We start from the raw sequence: 20,829 nt of genomic DNA on the forward strand, positions 1-20,829 counted from the left end.
CAAATCGCTTTTGTGTCATGGAATATTACTGGCCCGAGAAGCAAAATTCAGGACCCAGATTGGATAAACATTATAACTACATATGAGCTGATTTTTTCCAGGAAACATGGGAGGTCGAGCAGACCGACCCGGATGGTTATTGCTTGTTTTATACCGCCGCCCTCCCATCAAGATCGGGCAGAGGTAGGGGAGAGATCTTAACTCTATTACAAAATACTCTATGGGTGGAAGTGGTTTCATTTTATAATGCTTTCCCCTTTTCTCACTTATTATTTTTAAAAGGTCCAGATGGAGACAATAATGTTTTAGCTAACTTTTATAACAATAACTTTCTAGGTGATATGAAAAAGGTTGTAGACCAGTTGGAGATGGATATTAACAATTGCTCCAGCACTTTAAAAGTCACCCCAAAAATACTCTGGCTGGGCGATTTTAATGCACATTGTTGTCAGCTCTCAAACTCAGTAGCATGCGGTTTTAATGAAAATGAAGGGGATCCCCTATACCATTTCAACCATAACCTGTATGGGGAAGCCCTGAATAGACTTCTAGTGATTAATAACCTAGAGATTTGTAATTTGATTGATAACTTCTCTGGCATGTTGTATAACACATTTGGCATGCCCTCTCAGGGCAGTACAATCAATTACATAATCGCAGTGGAACCCCTTAAAAAACGTATCTCCAGTTGCGAGATCAATTACTTACATTTTAGCATTCACGCTGCGATAACTGGCAAAATTAAATGGCCAGGAATTCATTCAGAACAGATAAGGCACATTAAGCCCATGATTGCAAAAGCTAATGGTATAACACTAAAATGGGCCTTAGCAGATAAAGAATCCCTTGTCTCAAAGATAATCAAAAAGAGACCGAGGGACATCCTAACATGCCTAGAATCTGCTTCCAGTTCAACCCAAATAACCATGGCATTTGAGGCCATATTAACTGAGGTCAGGCAATATCTATCCAGGAAAAAGCCAACTACCATAACAGCAGGGCCTAGATGGTTAGATCATGCGTGCACTAAATCACTAACAGCTTTGCACCAGGCCCTGGGGGTAATTCCTAGAGATAAAACTTTAGTGAAGCAACTCCGCTTCCAATTTAATGAGGCCAGAAAAAAAATAATTAAAACCTTGAAGGAAGAAACATAGAACAACTCCACCAAGTGGCAATTGCAAAAAACGCTAAGGATTTTTGGAGTATTATTAACGCCCCCTTCCTCAAATCAACATCAGCTCCTACATTGGACTGTCATGTTGATGAGGAATCTTGGGTTGGGTCTTTTTCCCCGCATATTTGACCATAATGCGGAGGGGGTGGCATCACAGAACGTACCCGTGAGCCCTTTCATTGATCCACCATTGGTCTTTGAACATTATGAGGTCAGAGAAGCCCTTACCCAGTGCTCCATTAACAAAGTGCCAGGACCGGATTGTACTCCCATAGATTTTTTCATTGATCAGCCACATTTGTGGAGCCCTGTGCTGACAAATGTTTTCAACACAGTCTCAAAAGTGGGTCCACCTTATTAATGGAAGAAATCAATTTTAATACCAATTTACAAGGGAGACAAATCTGAACCTAAAAAGTATAGGCCAATATCATTGTTGGATATCACAGCTAAACTCATGGACAGAGTTGTATTGAATTGTTTAGAGGATTGGACAGCTAAAAGTAAGGTTGTAATTCCAGTCCACTATGGATTTAAAAAGGGTATGGGTACCCAAGATCAGTGCCTCCACTCCAAGTACACCCAAGCAAAATCTGGCAGATTATACTTGGCGTCTATGGATTTGTTTGCAGCATTTGACTGTGTGGCGCACGAACACCTATGGAGGATAATGGAGGAAATGGGCCTAGATGGGGCTATTATATTACTTATCAGGCAGCTTTACTCGTCAGACACGGCTTGCATCAGATACGGGAGAAAAGGGGAGTACACCAGGGTGTTTCCAATCAATTGAGGAGTCCGCCAGGGTTGCATACTTGCCCCATTCCTTTTCTCTATTTACATCAATGGGGTAGAAGCGCCTATGACGGACTCAACACCAGACGTCCCTAAAATTAACAATGTCCGCACCCCAATCTTCCTCTATGCTGACGACGCAGTGCTAATTGTCCGTACGGGCCTGGCCCTACAAAAGTTATTAAACATCTATGTAACCTACATGGAAAAACTGGGGCCGAAAACTAATGAGGCAAAGTCTTTTATTTTAACCCCTGGTCAGGAGGATAGGAAGGTCCCGACTTTTTATATTTCTGGGAAACAAATAGCCCACACCGATACCCTTTCTTACCTAGGCATAACATTTGATAGGCAGCTATCATGGTCCCATATGCTTGCCACTAGGGGGTTATCACAAGAACGAAGCATCATTGCTCTCCATTCTTTTTTTTTAAAACTGGGGGCGAAGCCGATCAATATGGTAAGAAAGTTTATGCAGCTAAATCAGTGTCGGTAGCAACTTATGGGGCAGGCATATGGGGCCATATTAATCAGTCTCCTCTCCAAGTGATAGAGGACACTTTTTGGAAAACGTTATTGGGTCTCCCTCTAAGCTGCTCTAACCTGATCACCCACACAGGATTGGAGGTCCCATATCTGTCTGAGACAATCTCTGTGGCACCAATTATCCTGTGGCACTCCATCTGGAGAAGGGAGTCTACTCAGACTACTCAAAAACGAATTTAAGATTGTTTATCCATGGAAAATGCCCAAAGGATCCCCTGGATTTCGTACATCAAATCTACTCTCTCCACCTTAGGTCTGGAGTGCCTATTCGTTATCCCCAGGGATTATATGAGCCTCTCAAGACGGGAGGTAAAAGCCCGTTTTCTTAAACAAAGAGCAGATGCCAGACTGCAAATAAACTGCACAAAGGTATAGGTAAAATTATACCTTGAAGGTCCGAAGCCTCAGGAAGGGACAATGTCATTCCTATTTACTGTGACAAACTTACGTCATAGATTCCTTCTAATTAGATTTCGATTGAATCTTATTCCTAGTATGCTGGCACACCCTGCAGGAATCTATTCCATAAATGATGTACCTTCTTGTCCCTGCGATGGTTCCTCAGCACAATCAAATTTACACATATTTGTTCTTCTGCAAATTCTATAAGGAACACCGCAAAAGATGTATTCTCCCACTGAAATGTAAAATTCATTTTATACAATGCCATGTAGCAATGTTCTTTTTACAATTCCTGCCTAACACTATGGTTTGCTTTTCAGTGGCGTCTTCCTTAACTCAATCATGGAAGATAAGGCGGCAATACAACACTAGTGAATGAATTTTAACACGTTAGCTGCTTCGAACGTTCCGCGCCAGTGCGTATCGTTTGAAGAAACAGGCGGGGCTGCGACGGCCAACGGTCATTCGCAGCACCAGCCAGGTAGTGCTCCCGTCAGCAGACGGGAGCACGGAACGGTTTAAACAGCTTTTACCAATTGTTTTTTTATCTGTGATTGTTCTCTGTTTTTATTATCTTCATATGTACATAATTCTGATTTTGCACTGATTGATTGATGTTTTTAAATTGTATTTATCTGCACTTTTATGATCTTATACTATAAATATCGAATAAAGGAATTGACTGACTAGTAAACTGTACCAGGGCAAGGAGAAATGTCAACCGATACGGGTAACCAACATAAAAACCATTAGGGAACAGTTCACTTGGTTAAAGGGGAGAACACAAATTGCAGATACATTTTCTCTGTTGGATAACACTTATTTATAATGTATGCACACTGCATATTTTATAAGGCCTTAAATGCTTATTTTATAATAAACAACAGATCATTTGTTTGCCCAATACCTTAGCACGAGTGTTATTAATTGTTGTGTAAAATGATGGAACAAAGTATTATGGTGCGTCATCAGCAATAAAAGAGAAAACAGGAAAGAAATAATTCCAGGAGGGTGAAACAACAACTCAGCCAGGTTATGAAGACTGTACAGATGACTTCAGGGGTTCTTACCAAAATGTGATCTCCATTCAACAGACCCAGTGACCCCTTCAGCTTGCTCTGTCTGCCCAGTTACTGCTTCTATGGACAGCATCCAGTGCTTAATTTGTGAACAAAAGATCTCTGGTGCCCGAAGATCTGCTCAGAAGCTGGCAGCTGGTGTAATTAAATGTTGGTGCGCTGAATACCGAGGCCGGTAGTCTTTAATTTACGACGAGACGCTCCCAATCACTTTTTTTCCAAACTTGAAAGATCCAGTTTGTGACTGTTTTGACGTCTTTATCTTCCTCAATCTTTCTGATCTGTGTGGCTTTTCCCTCTCTCAAATGTCTTATATGGGAAAAATAAGTGGCGGAGCCAGCCACCGACAACCAGTGGCTCAAATTAAGCACTGGCAGTATTACTTCAAAATACTTTGAGGCCAGTGGTGTTTTATCGGATATTCTCATATTAAACGTCTGGTTTCAGGCTACAACTCTACACATCTTTTAAGCAATTTTCCCCAGCATTTGAAAGGTCACTCGACAGCACCCCTCACCAACATGTGTCTTTTAGCTGTGCTTCATAGCGAGAACTAGTTTCTCTCCACAGCATTCCATTAATTTCTGGAATGGTGCTCCTTTCCACGGCCGGCCACCGTGCAGCAATATTTTAACCAATTTGCCCCAGCACCCCTCACCAACCGGTGTCTTTTAGCCTCGTTGCAGCTTGCCTCACATATGCCATAGTGTGTCTTTATGCCGACGCGTTTCGAGACTAGAACGCCTCTTCTTCTTAGGCTTCAGTAAATCAGGCATTTAAAATCCACTTCAAACCAATTTGCTTTTTTATTTGGAAAACCGTCCCCTGTAGGCTTGGCTCAGTGCAATCTTTTTCAACAAAGCATTATGGGAATAATAGTCCCTTGAAGTGACTAACATTAGTACCTTCGTAGGTTGAATGTCCCGTTTCTACAATTTAAAAGCATACTTAATCCTTGGTAGGAAGGCAAAATTCGGGCAAGCTTTCACCTGCAATTGGGGCTCTGTGCTTCATAGCGAGAACAAGTTTCTCTCCACAGCCTTCCATTAATTTCCGGAATGGTGCTCCTTTCCATGGCGGGCCACCGTGCAGCAATATTTTAACCAATTTGCCCTAGAATTGAAAGGTCACTCAACAGCACTCCTCACCAACAGGTGTCTTTTAGCCTCGTTGCAGCTTGCCTCACATATGCCATAGTGTGTCTTTATGCCGACGCGTTTCGAGGCAAGAACGACTCTTCTTCATAGGCTTCAGTAAATCAGGCATTCAAAATCCACTTCAAACCAATGCGCTTTATTTGGAAAAATGCCCCAGTGGGCTTGGGGCTTGGCTCAGTGCAATCTTTTTCAACAAAGCATTATGGGAATAATAGTAATAAAACTCTACACATCGTGGGGGTTTTCTGCAGTCTTTAGATCTGCTTATCCAAAATTCAGATAGTGATCTTTGTGAATAATGACTGATTTTATGTGTGCACTCGACACTGTTCATGACGGACAATGCCTTTGCATTAACAAAAAGATGTTTAAAATCGGGATACAACTTGTTAGCCTGCAGGCGTCTTTCCAACTTAAATTCCTCCTAAAGCACTGCAGTATAATGAAAAATGTAAAAAAAAGTGGCAACTTTCAAAGACCAAATACAATATGAAATACATAAAAATTGTTATGTAGTAATCAGAATGTGACATGAAAAGGGATGGGATAAAAAGTTAGAGTAATAGTATATATAATTTAAAGACAACCGTGTATCAGTCTGGCTCACTGGCACGAAGAATTAGATTCCTCATATAGCTATCACCTCTGCTCAAAGGAACACCAAAGAATACACTTTTTACAATGCTCCATTTTTTTTCATTGTCTGAACTTTTAAAGTGGTTCAGAAACATTTACACTGAGTAACAAACTCCGTTTGTAAACCTTTTCATCCTACATTTTCCTGTGTATCATCCTAACATTCTTGTTCGAACCCCGATCTAATCTAGTAACAGCCAAAATTAGCTGCTTTATGGGCACTATACACAGGTCCTCTCCCACTTTCCATAGTAGAATGCCATAACACATAACTCACTCACCATCATAACTCTTCATAGCAATTTCATTAAGGAATATATGCAGAGTTACTAAAACGCGATAAAACTAATAACAATTTGAATAGAGTGAGTAAGTAAGAAGAGGGGAAAAACTATAGAAAAAAAAGGAGCAGAGATATCACGAAACCAGACATGCTTTGTAATTGTAAACACCAAATCATCTGCATCTTTATCTAAAAAGAAGGTAAAAGTCCTACTTGAAAATGAACTCTAGGAGACTGAATGAGTGACAGATTAGAACCAATCTTTCTCACAATACTTCGGGATGAACCATAGGATTTTCCAGACCACAGGACCTGAAAAAGAAATAAAACAAATAATTGATCAATACATCATTTTATTAAGATTCAGGGCATCCAAATCATGAGCGGTGACATGTACTAAAACAATACACACAAAAAACCACACACACCTATTCGCAATTCGTTTGCTAGAAACTTATTTTTCAGATAGTGACCTGTGTCAAAACTATTTAAACAAAAAAAGGTGTGTACACATTCCTAAGATACCAGACATGTTTCTCTTTGAACCGCCATGAAGGTTGTCTTCAATGATGTGCAGTTCTTCTCAAGACTTTCTAAAAAGCGGTTTTAATATGGTGGAAAACCGAAGGGGCAACTAATGAAATGAAATACCGGCATTTGTAAAGCGCACAGCTACCTCCACCGGAGGTGTCCCGGCCGTTTAGCGTTTAGGAACCCTTCCTGGCTTTTTCCCTGTGAAATGTCCACTCCTGGGCACCCCCAAGGTGAAGTCAGGCATCCCAGCGCTGTTGGGGCCGTTGTGGAGATTAAGTAAGCTATTGCCCAGAGTTGCAGAATGGGATCCATGATTAGAATAGGCACCGAGGCGAGAATTATCAGGTCCGAGGAAATTGAGCCCAAGACCCGCCGAGGTGGGTATTGAACCCTGGTCCCGGACCAGACCTCTGCATCAGGGTCTGCCGCTCTAACCATTTGAGCCACACTTCTTCACTAGAAGAGACAAATATGTTTTTCTGAAGTTTAATAGGGGTAAACGGAGTTGGTTGGCGGAAATAGTTTCACATAAACGCAGTTCTTATACCAAAAACCAAAGTTCCATGTATGGACAAGGAAAAACTAAACAAAAGTAGAATTTATGTTTTTTCAATGAATAGAAGCTGCATTTGGTTCACTGTGCAGCACAATGGGAAAAATGAATTGGCGTTAAATTAGTTGTGCTGCAGATTTAAATTTTTTTCTATTTATGCACTGGGCATGCAAATGCTGTACAAGCCAACAGATATTTTTAGAGTGAATGTGATTTAATGCAAGTTTATCTATAGGATGTTTGGACATTCGCTAAGTAAAGGCAAATTGAAAAAGACTACAAAGTGAAGCCATTTTACGTTTCAAAGTTTCAAAAATGATGCGGATTCTTTTTAAAGCAACTTAGTCTATATTGACCAAATCTTGGATTGTGACATCACTATTATAATCTTATAACACGAGTTTCTAAAGAACTGCATATATTCAATCATCATAATTAATCTTAGCAATGATTCACCAAGACAATTTTTTACTCCAATGAATCATACAGAAATCAGTACAGTTAATGTCAGCAATGAATAACGTAATATGTTTCAGCGGACACGTTTTGCAAATCCCATTGTTTTATAATCTCAAACAATTTTATATAATGAAGAATTGGCACATATCAACACCATCAAAATGCAAATTTCTATATCATAATTGCATATTTCTGCAAGTTGTGGTTCGATCCTGCTGGGACAAGATTACTTTCACTGTTTACTTAACTGACTTTATGTATCTTTAAATATCTTTAAATTGTGTATCTATTCGATTTGGCAAGTAACATTTAAAAACTCAAAAATGTAAGTGTGCAGTGGGGGGTGTTGGGTGGGGATTTGGTTAGACCTCTGGCCTGGTTTGGGGTTTTAACTTTTCAGGTTCTCAGCAGCAGACACTATGGCGTCAGTTTGTGTATGGTTTGACAATGTACTTCTTCTGAGGTTATCTGCATCTTGTGGTATCTGGCAGGATACATCCACGTCTCACGTGACAGGCTATGATGCCCTCCTCCCCCCACTCTCCCCCCCCAGTTAAGCCAACATTTATTTCCAGGAATGTTAACAGCCTGCTAGATCTGATTAGATGCACTGTAGTGCTGACATACATTATGAGACGCGGATCAGCGGCCGTACTATTACAGGGAAACCCCCCTACTGGGCACGCGCTGTGCCTTCTTAGGCTGTTTTGCGTACGATAAAATATTTAATTCTGGGTTTGCCTGCGTCTCCAGAGGGGTGACCATACTGCTACAAAATTCCTGCCCCCTTTTAGTTACCAGGAATCATGCTGATCACCAGGGGTGCTATGTGGGAGTTGAAGGCAGTCTAGAAGCCAAACATTATAATTTTGTATCCTGCTACGTTCCCCAGCCGCTGCTGCAGCCCACCCTTCAATCACTGCGCTCCTTTGTTTGGTCCCTCCCTCAGGGGTTCACTATCATGGATGATGACTTTAATGCAGCTCCTGAGCTTGACGCTTCCATGGCCCCATATCCCGGTAGGTGGGCTCACTCTTCCCATATGTCACATAGGTCGAATCTGTCGGCCTCTGCGATGCTTGGCACTCTACCGTACACGCCTATACCCATCGCGCAGCTGCACAGGACACCGAATTGTGCATCAACTTGCTGTGGTTACCGGCTTCGGATCTCTTCTCCATGCAATCTGTGTGCATTCTCCTGCGCAAAATTTCAGATCACGCCCTCCTTTTCTTGTCTTGAGGAATTCAACCCAGTGTCCCCTGCCCTTTTGGAGAGTCAGTGCTTGGCACTTGAAGAGCCCAGATTGTACTGCCTTGTGGAGGAGGAGCTGCAATCCTTCTTTGAACTTAACGTGCGGTCTCCTCTGCGGCGACGCTGTGGGCCTCTTGTAAGCCTTCCCTATGGGGTCATCTCATGGGCTACGTGTGTCGCTCCACGGCTCTTCGACTAACATGTGACTGTTCTGGAAGGTCAAATAATGCGCTTAGGGGCTGAATTGCGTCGGCATGACGCCCCTGGTGGTGGTTCAGAGATAACTGCAGCGGATCTCTCTGGATGAGGGGAAGCAGTGCTGGATGGCCTCCACACAGAAAGTATACGAGTCAGGCGAAAAGTCAGGCATACTTTTATATTGGTCTTCAACTTGTGGCATTTCAGACAGGGGAGAACCGGCAGTCCGGGATTCCTCCGGGCTTCTTGAGGATGGGTTGAGGGATATAGCCCCAGTTTCTGCAGATTTCTACGAGAAGCTGTCTTAAGGACATCCACCGCCTTCACCGGAGAACGCCAATCCTATTCTAGATAGCATACCATTGACGTCCATCCCAGATTCCTTGATTAGAGAGTTTGACCAAGCCCTCACTGTCTAGGAAATACATTCTGCTGTGACGGCATTGCAGGCCAGGAGACTACGGGCTCAGACAGGTACACTACTGAATATTATAAACACTTCCGGGAAATACTATTCCCTCATCTTCTAAATTTCTATAAAGCTGCGTTAAGGCAGGGGTCCTTCTCATCGAAACTGAACTGTGCCATCATTGTGGTCCTGCTTAAGGCAGACCTTCCTAGAGACTGGTGCTGATCATATTGCCCCATTTCTCTTATCTACACTGATATTAAGATATATGCGAATGTATTGGCAACCTGACTGACCCATGCCCTGCCATACTCTATTCACCCTGATCAATGTGGATTTATGCCGGGTCGCAGTACATGCCACTGAATCCGGCAGGCCCACTCTGCTTTATCCCGGACGCAAGACCTGGACAGCACGCTGGCTCTCCAGCTTGTCATCTTCACCAAGGCTTTTGATCCTGTATCCTGGGACTTCCTAGACAGACAGGGTCCTCCACAGGGCTGGGTTGGGATACCTTCCGCCATATGGTCAGTCTCCTTCACCGTGCTCCTACCGCTCAGGTCCGGGTATATGGAGTCCTCCCTTTCCTTTCCCATCAGATGAGGCACGTGCTAGGGCTGCCCGCTCTCCCCACTATTATTCACTTTAGCGACAGAGCACCTGGCGTAGCTTCTGAGATGTGATGCTGGCAATGGGGGTCTAATCACTTTATGGGTGGATGATATTCTTCGGTTCTTGACAAACCCACCAACTTTAGGGCCTAGACATTGGACCTTCTTCGCTTGTATGGTGACGCAACAGGTCTGCAGGTTAATGCGCCTAAGTCCTGCCTGATGGAGGTTCAGGGAGATGCACAAGGGAGGCTCTAGTGTCCCGATATTCCAGTTCGCTGTAACACTTTCACATACCATGGTATACATATCTCTCCCATTGCTGACCTGGGGCCTTAATTTTCAGGGACTTATGCGGACCCTTGACCGTGACCTAGGTCGCTGGTCCACCCTCCCACTGAATCCTGTTCAAAATGGTGTGCCTACAGTACTATTTATATGTCTTAGGGAATTACCCCCATCCAATTCCCAAGTGCAAATGGTTTTGCTCCCCGACTGCAAAACCTAATGCTTTTATATGGGAAGGAGGTAGGCAAAAGGTAATATTTTCGCTGCTGCACAGATCCCCTTTAGATGGTGGCCTGGGTTCTCCGGATATTTATCTTTATTATCTAGCAGCCCAGCTAGTTCCTATTAATGGCTGGTTCACCGGGGGTTGGGACGACCCTGCTTATCGGCTGGAAATCTATGATGTGGGTCTTGATGATCTGTTGGACCTTCTCTACGGAGTGCACCTTTCCTCTACCTTGCCTTCATGCACTTGGGTGTCCATCACCTGCTGGAGAGCTGCTCTTTGTTTTACTCACTGGAACCCGCCCCCCACTAAGATGATACGTTTATGGTGGAGAACTTGGCTCTCCTAGGTCTCTAATTTGGAGGGGTTTCCTCCCCGAGACCAGATCGGGATCTCCTACCTGGGGGATGTTAAAAAAAACAAGTATCTTGATGTCTTTTCAAGACCTGAAGGACAGATATGCTCTGTCCAATACACAGTTCTTCCGCTTCCTTCAGTTGTGTCATGCCCTGCAGGCTCTCCCAGATGGCCCACTTCCTGAATACAATCTCCTCAAAGCCAATATTTCCTTGGACAACTTGGGAAAGGTGCCATTCTCCTTAATCTACTGCTCTTTGGTTATTGATGCTTCAGATGGCATAGAGCACACTAGACAAAGATGGAGCTCCTGGACGGGGGACATCGATTAGGACGAATTGAGGGAGGCATGCATGGCACCCAGCGAGTTAGCAATTTCCTCACAACTGCACATGGTCCGATTAACTATCTTCACACAACCTACCTTACACCGCGGTGACAGCAACACTTGCCACTCACGCCGCCTGCAGGGGTTCTGCACTTCCGGTGGCACATTTCTTTCACGTAGCATGGGAATGCCCAGTGCTGAGCCCCTTCTGGGAGGGAGTGGGTTGGTACTCTCTAATGTCCTGGGGTACACCTTTCTGGGGGTAGCCTGCTCGTTTGCCAAAAGAGACACAGCGTACAACTGTAGGCAACATTGCACCACCCACGATTCTGAGGTGGCATAGGGGGTGGACTGGTGTGCACACCAACAGAACCAATCTTTATGGCCCGTGGATGTCCTCACAAACCCAAGAGGTGTGGGGGAAATGGTGTCACTACTATGATTTGTCAATATGATGCACTATCTATACGCCAGAATGCTGCCATGTCTCATTGGATTGCTGTATATAGGACGTCCATGTTTTGTAATGCTATGCGTCTTACTGTTAAACTTTAAATGAAGTTGGATATAAAAAAAAAACTCCAAAATTGTTTTGAAGTGGCATATTTTGTAGACTTCTACTTTGAAGGACATCGGTGAATCACAAATTCTAGGAGCAACTGCAATTATGATGCTTGAAACTTCCAGGAACAGGCTTTATGTGTTCACGCTTCTTCTTTGTTACACTTTTTGAAATGTCATTGTGCTAGAAATAATGATGGTCTAGGTGTTCACTTGCTTGCTTTTTTTGTGAGGGACAAACTCTGTTGGCAAGTTTTTGGCCGATGGGAATATAGTTGGCCCTAAAACTATTTTTGCATTTCAGACCGGCTTTAAATTTCGTACTGCACTTTTTCATGTTTAGCTAGATGGAGACCATATCATAGGTCTTCATGATTCTGTAAGGACTTTGCTTGATCATTCAATTACTTAAGTTTGGTGGCGTTCCATTCGACATTACCAATTTAAGGTATGTAAGCAAAATACAAGTCTTGATTGTTCAGAAACTATGCACATATCTAAGGACACATTTAGTACAGTTTTATTCTTACAGTAAACGTCTATCTATTTCTAGACCCTGTAAGTGCAGAAGGACGGAAATCTGTTGAAAATATGGATAACGATTTTGGAGCTTATCTTTTGGTATATCAGATTTGAAGGTAATTTCTCTTGTTTTTACTTATGATTGCCAAAGAGGTACATCTTCTTTAACTCCTTAACTATGATCTGATGCTTAGTGAGATTTGAAGCATGATTAAACAATAATAAAGATGGGCATAAAGGGGTTTAAGTTACAAACATGTTTATTATTCTTTCATTGTATAATTGTCCTTGCTGGATCTTGATACAGTATTGTAACTGCTCTGCAGCCATGTTGGAGTGAGTTTTAAAGGAAATTTGAACTATCCATTTTTCTACTAGAATAGAAAACTTGACTATAAATGGCATTAGGACACCTTTTTAATTCAAAATCTATCTATAGATGTATATCCTTTTTAATTTCTGCCGAAGGAGAACTATCTACAATTGTAAATTTATTCAACTATGTAAGTTTGGTAATCACATGTAATAATGATATAGAAAACAATCTTGAGAACACATATATGAACAGATTCTGGATTTTATTAAATTATTTGAGATTATAAAACAAGGACTAATTTGTTCCCCACTTGTGATGTAGCTCTATATTAAATGCACACATTCTCAATGGTGTGGCCATAAACAATATATGCATGAATAACACATCAATGAATAACACTATCAAGATATTTACTAATGTGTCTGTTCTTAGCTCAGGTTTTGTTTACTTTCATTTATCTTTCTGTTTTTCAGCCTTGACAAAACGACTGGGAGTCGCTAAACACATGTCTCGAGAAGCATATTACATTGCTCAGTGCTGAAATTAATTGTCCTGATGAAGAATTTACCTTCTTTAATTTTCAATGACTGGTAAATCATACATATGCAAATTGTAGAAACATTACTTTTAATAATTTAACAGATGCAGTTGTTTGGGATTTGGGTTTCTAGAATTTTATTAGTGGTATCTGAATGCATTATTTAGTCAATACATTGAAGTTAGTCCAATAAGGTAATTAGCTAATAATGATACCCGGGCTGTACTTAAATAGCTCTGCCTTTTCCTCAATCTTGGATCCTAGTCTATCCTGTATATCCCCAATATTATCTACCACTTTACAGGGTGTCAAGCTACTTTACTAACAATGGTAATAACCTTTCAACTGAAAGGAGGGTATTCAACAACAAAAAAAAGGCCAAATGAAACAGAGCGCACAAGGATTTGCTTAGATTGCCACAATTCTCACACTTGTCACTTGATTTTGTGTTGTAAATTCTGGGTGCCATATTCGAATAAGTGGGTATAAGCTCCTAGAGTCGAGATTGGAAAAGGTTAATCAAATTTAAAGATTCAGGAATATCTCAATGTGACTGCAATATTAACTAATCCTGATGTCAATAATATGGTTTAAAAAAAGAGATTTGATACTTTATAATCTAGCATCACCAGCACAAAATACAAATTCATTTCTGAAGGTTTCTAAGCTTTTGAACGGGAGGCAACATAAAATTGACATGGTTCTCAGAATTTAAATAACAAAGTGACTTTATTTTGACATTGCCCAACTGCTATTTCTATTTCTTGAGGACCAGATCACAGACCTACAATGCCATATTGAAGAACTTAATTACAGATCAAGGAAGCCAAATATCAGAATCAAAGTGGTGCCTGACAGTGCAGAAAAGGATGCCAAAGAGGGGCAGGCCAAAAGACTGTTAAAGCACGTCTTGCCAATGAGGATTGAATCAGACAACCAATTGGATATAACAAATTGAGTGAAACAACCCTCCAGAGTCCAAAGCAGTCGCTAGGAAGGTCAGAACGGAAGTCTGGCAGCAATCATGTATTGTAACAATTTGTCCAGGATTTGATCAACTTAACACTTCTCAAATACCTACTCCTACGACAAGCAACAACATTCTTAAACAACCAAGGAAAAAAGTATACATGGGGGGAACAGATTTCACTTGATTTTCACATTACAACGAACTTCACCAGGCATGCACCTCCTCTGAGACACACTAACTCTTGGGCGACAAGCAATAGCCTGTGGACATTTAAGCACCGGATATGTCAATAGGTCAATAGTTAGGTCAGCACAAAGAGTGGGTGAAACTGGTGCCCTATCCAGAGGCTGGCTAAAGTGGCTAGAGGACCTAGGACAGACCTCTTTGGTGCTTCCAAAACCCCACTTCCAAAGGTTACACTTTCTAGGTGCAACCCATATCCTATCCAGGGTTGGTGAAGTCGAAATTGAACTCTCTATCCTTTCCAACCAGTCTCCATAATCTATAACCTTAAGGAACTCCAGAGGGACGAACAGTTGCCACTGTTGGAAACTGAATGATCATCTTTTGGGGAGGTAATCCATCCATACAGAGCTGCGGGATTGATACAGAGCTTCCTGTAACCCCACAATACACCTGAAACCCACCCACGCTTTGAAACATGCTCAAAGTAGTAGTGAGGGGTAACATCATTGCCTTCTCTGTGAAATTTAATAAAGTAAGGGAATACAATTGTGTCGGATTGGAGGGGAATGCAGAACTCTCAAAACAGACCAAAACACACAGAAGCCGCAAGATCTTGCGACAGCTAACCCTACTTAAAACAACAGTGTAAAGCCCTATATTTGGATAATTGCAAAACTAACAGTTGATGGACAGAATGCAGAACAATGTCATACATTCACCCAGTACAGAGATCTGGGCCAAAATCCATCGTTAAAGCAGAGTATGCTCTGCTCGGCACTCACCAACAATACTAAAACAGGAGAACAAAGAGGGGAAGCTACTAGCATGCAAATTAATGGCCAAGATACACAGCAAGAAGGTATTTCAGACTGTCATTTCCCAGGATTTGGTTCTTTATATGGACAAGGAGATCACTAATCCCTTGCTGGGCTTCTATACAGCCTTACATATGGCTTAATATACTGCGGTGTCAACTACAGAGCCCCATGTAGCTTCCTCTATAATATCACTGACCCAGATTCAAATAGTCGACCCAAAAAATATTATCCTCGAATAATTGATATCCAGGATCACTAAGCTTCAGCTCCCCAAGGACCCTGAACCCGATGGATATTCAGCGCATTTTTATAATACTTCTGCACTTTGCTAGCCCAATCTTAACTAGTCTCTACAATTCAGTGGAGACATCCAGCAACCAGACCATGAAGGACGCAGTTATAACAGTGATAATGAATGCCAGGAAGGACTAATCATCCCGCATCTCCTACGGGTTCATCTCCCTCATCAATGTTGATGCTAAAATCCTCACAGGAATCCTAGTGCTGCATTTTAACCTGTTTATGCAGGCATTTAAAGACCCTGATCAGTTCTGATCGATTCCAGAGAGAGAGTGTAGCAACATCAAACAAATCTTTCACAATCTGAACAATATCACTGGCATCAAGAAAAAAAATTGCTTTTCTGTTATCAATAGAAGCAGAGAAGGTTTTTAATCTAGTACTTTGGCACTTCTTGCAAAGTATCTTAAGTAAACTAGAACGAGGTCCTAGTTTCAAAAATTCTACCCCTAGTGGCTATTCTCAGCCCTTGGCTAGGGTAAAGTTCAACTGTGTTCTCTCTGACGCTTTCAAGGTCTGCAAGGGCTGCTCCCTTTTGTTTGCACTTTACATGGAGCCCCTTGCAGACAAAAGTATGGCCAGCCCTAAGCCTGTGGGTGATTTCAGTTGGCAAGCATGGATAAAAGTAGGCTCTTCTTTATCAGACCATCCGAATCCAATACCAGGCTTATTGGCTGAGCTTAACCTGTTTTGGGCAGGTATCAGGCTTGAAAATTAACCCCCAGAATTCTCAGATATTGATAATATCTACCCCAGAATACAAACATGATGCCTACAGCATCTTGGTCTACTGGTAGCAACATATTCAATACTTGGGGATTAAAATGTGACCCTCACAAGACAAAACAGCAGCCCTCTACTGCTCCCATCTACTGGCCTAAGCCATTAGAGACCTCCAATCAAGACATTTCTGGTCTAGCCTGACCGGGCAGAATTGAAGCGGTTAAAACTACTCATCTGCCCAAAATACCTTATGTGTTATAAACTCACCCAACTGCAGCCCCTAATGAGATCCTGGATAAACTGCAGATCTACATCTGGAAGGGTTTAAAGGCTTGCTTAGCAAGGTAAATGGTATATTTGTCCCAGAAGGCAGGTCACTTGGGACTACACAATCTCACCAACTACCTTGCGGCACAACTTCGACCGATAATGGGAAGGAACAAAAGTGAATCTGAAAAGCACTAGTGCTTCACAGATCAACAAATCACTAGGATCCACTGTGAAAGGTGCCATGCTTGGGCAGAGTACTGGAGCTCTACTCCTCCCCCGTCACTAGATCCTCAGTGCAAGCTTCGGACAGGAGGCAAGGGGCATGCGTGCAGGGGACTTGCTGCCATGCAAATCCCACTGACACATATCCTAGAAAACCCTGGATACACGTCTGTGGTGTCTGAAGTAAAGTGTAAAAGAATAAGAGGTATGTGAAAAGCAGCCCAGATACAATCCTTTGAACTGATTAAGGCAGACACTAGAGTCCTGGGAAAAGAAAAACTGAGGTATTGGCATACTAGGCAATGGGTCACTCAGGCCTCAATTAAGCCCTACACTAGTAGGCACATTAACCCTTTTGAAAATGTGGTCATAATCAAGAGAGATGACCAACAGCTACTATCAGATAATTATAAGTTCCTTAGTAGAAGACCCTCCCTCAGCCCCGGGGAAGACCACTACACAAAAATGATGGGAAGTAGAGCAAGATTATGCCCTTTCAGAAGAGAAATGGGCCAGTATCTATTACAGAGCATGCAACTCAGCAAAGAGTGTGGTGGGCAAGGATTCCATGTTAGAAAACGCCCATAATAGAGACCATATTTTACCATGAATACATATATGGATCCTCACAAAATCCAGAAGGTGCTGGCAAAAATGGATATACAAACCCAACTGCTATGGCACTATCCCAATAAGGAGATATTGGTAGGAGGTTCTGGCCCATTTAAACACTTTTTTGTTTTTAAACTGGAAACACCATGATTACCTGCCATAACATTCTTGGATTCCCCATAGACATCTAATAAATCTGAGCACAATTTCTTGGCAGACATCGGTCATCCTGAATTTTTTGACCATCCTGAGTGCTTGATTACCATTCAAAGAAAAGCTCATAAACTGAAACGTCTATCATTACAAGAGGAATCAAGACTATCTTTAGAGATTACAAAACCCTCTATTTTGAAGAATCAGATAATTCGGACTAGTTACCACATGTAATTTACTTACCTAATGTGTACAACCCGCGTCATAGGTTTGCGTTGACCCTGATATTTTCCATCACCTAACCAGCTTTCCTACCATTAACAACTGGTCGCCTGACCTGGTGAAATGCCCATGTGATGATATTTCCACGTAGAGTACCATGCACACTGTCCTTTTTTGTAACTACTTTTCTGGCCTGAGAAAGCACATTATTAAACATTTGTTTTTACAGCTAGGTTTTGCACAATGTCTTCCAGCCTTTATGTACCTGCAAATGCTTCCGAATTTGTATATATGTGCTGTAGTGTCTAATTTTTACTGGTGGTTATCAATTACAGGAAGCAGTTGTAGAAATGTTATTGATTAAGCAGGGGACGACTGTTTTTAATCATGGCCGTTTTTAGATATCTGTTTTTATCTTTTTAACTGGTTTTAAAATGTTCACATGGATGTATTTTGCAGCTTTTATGATTCACTATGTGATTTTGAATATAGCTTACTTTGACTTGACATATCTATGCTCTCCAACATGCTTTGGGCCTTATGCGCTGCCAAGTTATCACAGCACTATGACCGAATTCTGGAATACAAATTCTGGCTAATTAAACTTTAGAACTTACTTGGGATGGAAAGAAAAAAACAAAATCACTGGGGCCATGGGACATAAGCTGACCACTTTGAAAATGTAAGGGACCCTTGTATATCCCTTTAGGCTAGAGATTTTAAAGAGCTTTCTTGTCTAAGATATTTGAAAACTCTGGAGAGGACTTTGGGTCAACATCCTGAGACCTCAGGCTGTAACGACAGAACACCAAGCATACACATGAGGAGTTGAACATGAACAAGGATGATCAGGACTGTGATCAATAAAGGCGATAGAGTGCGTCCAGGAACAGGGAAGGGGCGGATCCTGCAGATTGAACCTCAAATGTTGAAGTTTAATTTTGCTCTCTGCTCACTTACTCTACCTTTCTTATATTTGCCTTTACCCCCACCAGCCGTTGGTTGTAGGTGGGCATATGTATAACAGTATATATCAAATAAGAGAAACCACAAATCCCTGGTTGTCACTTGCCCATAAAGAAGAGGACAAAGTAAAGAAACTTAATTCAAGAGAAGGGCTTCGGTCTACAGATGTGAACTCTGCAGACCACCAGAGCACCATGGCCGAGGGTTGCAAAAAATTGTCAAACAAAACTCTTACTGAAGTTTTACCAGAAGAGAGCATGCCTTTCATGAACCGACCAAGCCATAATATCTGAAATCACCAACAGTTTACCTGTACTAGAGCTTAGTTTGCCAAAAGATACAGCACTCAAGAAGACAAATGGTTATCTCCTCAACAGAATTCATTTTCCAAGATATGGGTCAGTGCCCTGGTTGTCATGTCAGAGTCTATGAGCAATAAGGGAGCTTTTATGTTGAGCTGGGTTTATACAGTTGAGGTCGCCACAAATATCCCTAAGAAAATATCTAAACGGAATACATTTACATCAAGAGTGGGATGGTTGGTATGACATATTGACTCAGATGGTTTTGGTAACCGTAAAGGAATCTTCCTGCATGACATTCAATGCAGAGTAATTCTGCACAGACAGTAAAGCTGCGTGAACCATTTACCTTAGACCAGGTCATAAAAGAAAAAGTCTCCAGTACGATCTAAGACTATTGATGATCAACAGTCTTCTGTCCTCTTCTGTGTAAACTTTACAACAATCAGAATACTACCACAGAGTTACATTTTTTACATTGAAATAGGACTGCAAGCCAAAATGATCTGCATAAATCCAATTTTAATCTAAGTATGTAATAAGCTTAATGGGGCAGGGCAGTGGGGTAAGTCCAAATAGTTAAACTTTTTTGCAAAAAGCAACATCTGGGCAATTTTAACGAAGTGATCCGAAATAAGGCAAACTAAATGCTACTGCTTGAACAATAGTTATTTGTTATCCAATATTTCTTGGCCCAAAGTCCTCACTCACAAATGGTTTGCTCTTAACATAAAAGCCGTTCTTAACGTTTTTACTACTGTGGACCCCACTGAATCATTAATGGAATCCGAGGACCCAACTGACTCAGTATTGAAAGCTGGGGACCTCCGGCCTAAGTGTTTTCTATAATTTGAACTTCAACATAATATACAAAAACAAGTTTACACAAAACACATGTTTAAATATTGCAATATTTTGTTTAATTCACAAGCAAATATAAAAAGCTTTTCACAATTTCAATTTTGCTGCTTTATTTACTTTAACAATCGCAAACCCACTGAGTTGACCCTGAGGGACCATCAGACCACAGGTTAAGCACCACTGGTATAGGCAAATGTTAAGCTTCTTCAATTCTGTACTTTATTTTATAACATTTGCAATAAGTCATCCTTTTTGAAAAATTATTGTCACTAGCCTAGTTTAGTAAAATACCAGACCTCCGGTACCATAATATCTGGCTGTGCATATTTTTTTTTGTCTGCCAAGACATACCCTGCCAAGGACAAAACACCCTACAGAGATTGTTCAGTTGTCTGTTTTAGCAGTGGAGTACAAACATATCAACACATTCTAGCAAGTTTATTCTGTAAACTTTTAGTTACTAATCAACTTTCGATGTCATCCGTTACTATGCAGGGAACTCAATTTAATTGAGATCAAAATAGGGGTAAGTCAAATGTTGCTACAATACGAATTAAACGGTCTGCCTTACATTATAAGTAATTGGCAGTAATGTCAAAGTTACTTGCATTTACCCCTGCACTGCAGAACTGTGGATATTTATGGACCTTGAAATATTAATGGCCATGAAATTTGCAACCATGAGGATAGATGGAACATGGAAATGAGACCACTTGAGGGGACAAACCTTATTTGGAATTGTTGTGTACCGATATACTCCTTGTGAAAGAGCAGAATGCTGTCACTCACAATGAAGCCAGCCGATTCAGAGAGAGAGAATTGTAATAAACACAAAAGGTCTTGGTTAACGCCAAACCAAATTAGGGGCCCAATTATTGAAGAAAGTCTCAAAAGTGCACCTTTGGTATATGGCTTTCGTGAATTCACAAGAATTTACATTAGTAGGGTAAGAAATTGTACTGCTACAAAATATTTGTGAACTGCATTTTAACATG

The 20,829-nt window shown here is 41.5% G+C and overlaps 1 protein-coding gene across 4 annotated transcripts in view; it reads right to left on the minus strand.

The window, feature by feature from the left end:
- MTFR1 (mitochondrial fission regulator 1) overlaps positions 1-20,829 on the minus strand; it is a 324,993-nt gene that overhangs the window by 172,101 nt on the left and 132,063 nt on the right. For all 4 annotated transcript variants that reach the window (XM_078687236.1, XM_078687237.1, XM_078687238.1 and 1 more), the window contains one exon: positions 6,289-6,387. In XM_078687236.1, the coding sequence (XP_078543362.1) occupies positions 6,289-6,387 (99 nt within the window). The remainder of the gene's footprint in view (positions 1-6,288; positions 6,388-20,829) is intronic.

This window comes from Lissotriton helveticus, chromosome 4_1 (genome assembly GCF_964261635.1).
Source record: "Lissotriton helveticus chromosome 4_1, aLisHel1.1, whole genome shotgun sequence".
In the NCBI taxonomy this organism is placed as follows: domain Eukaryota; kingdom Metazoa; phylum Chordata; class Amphibia; order Caudata; family Salamandridae; genus Lissotriton; species Lissotriton helveticus.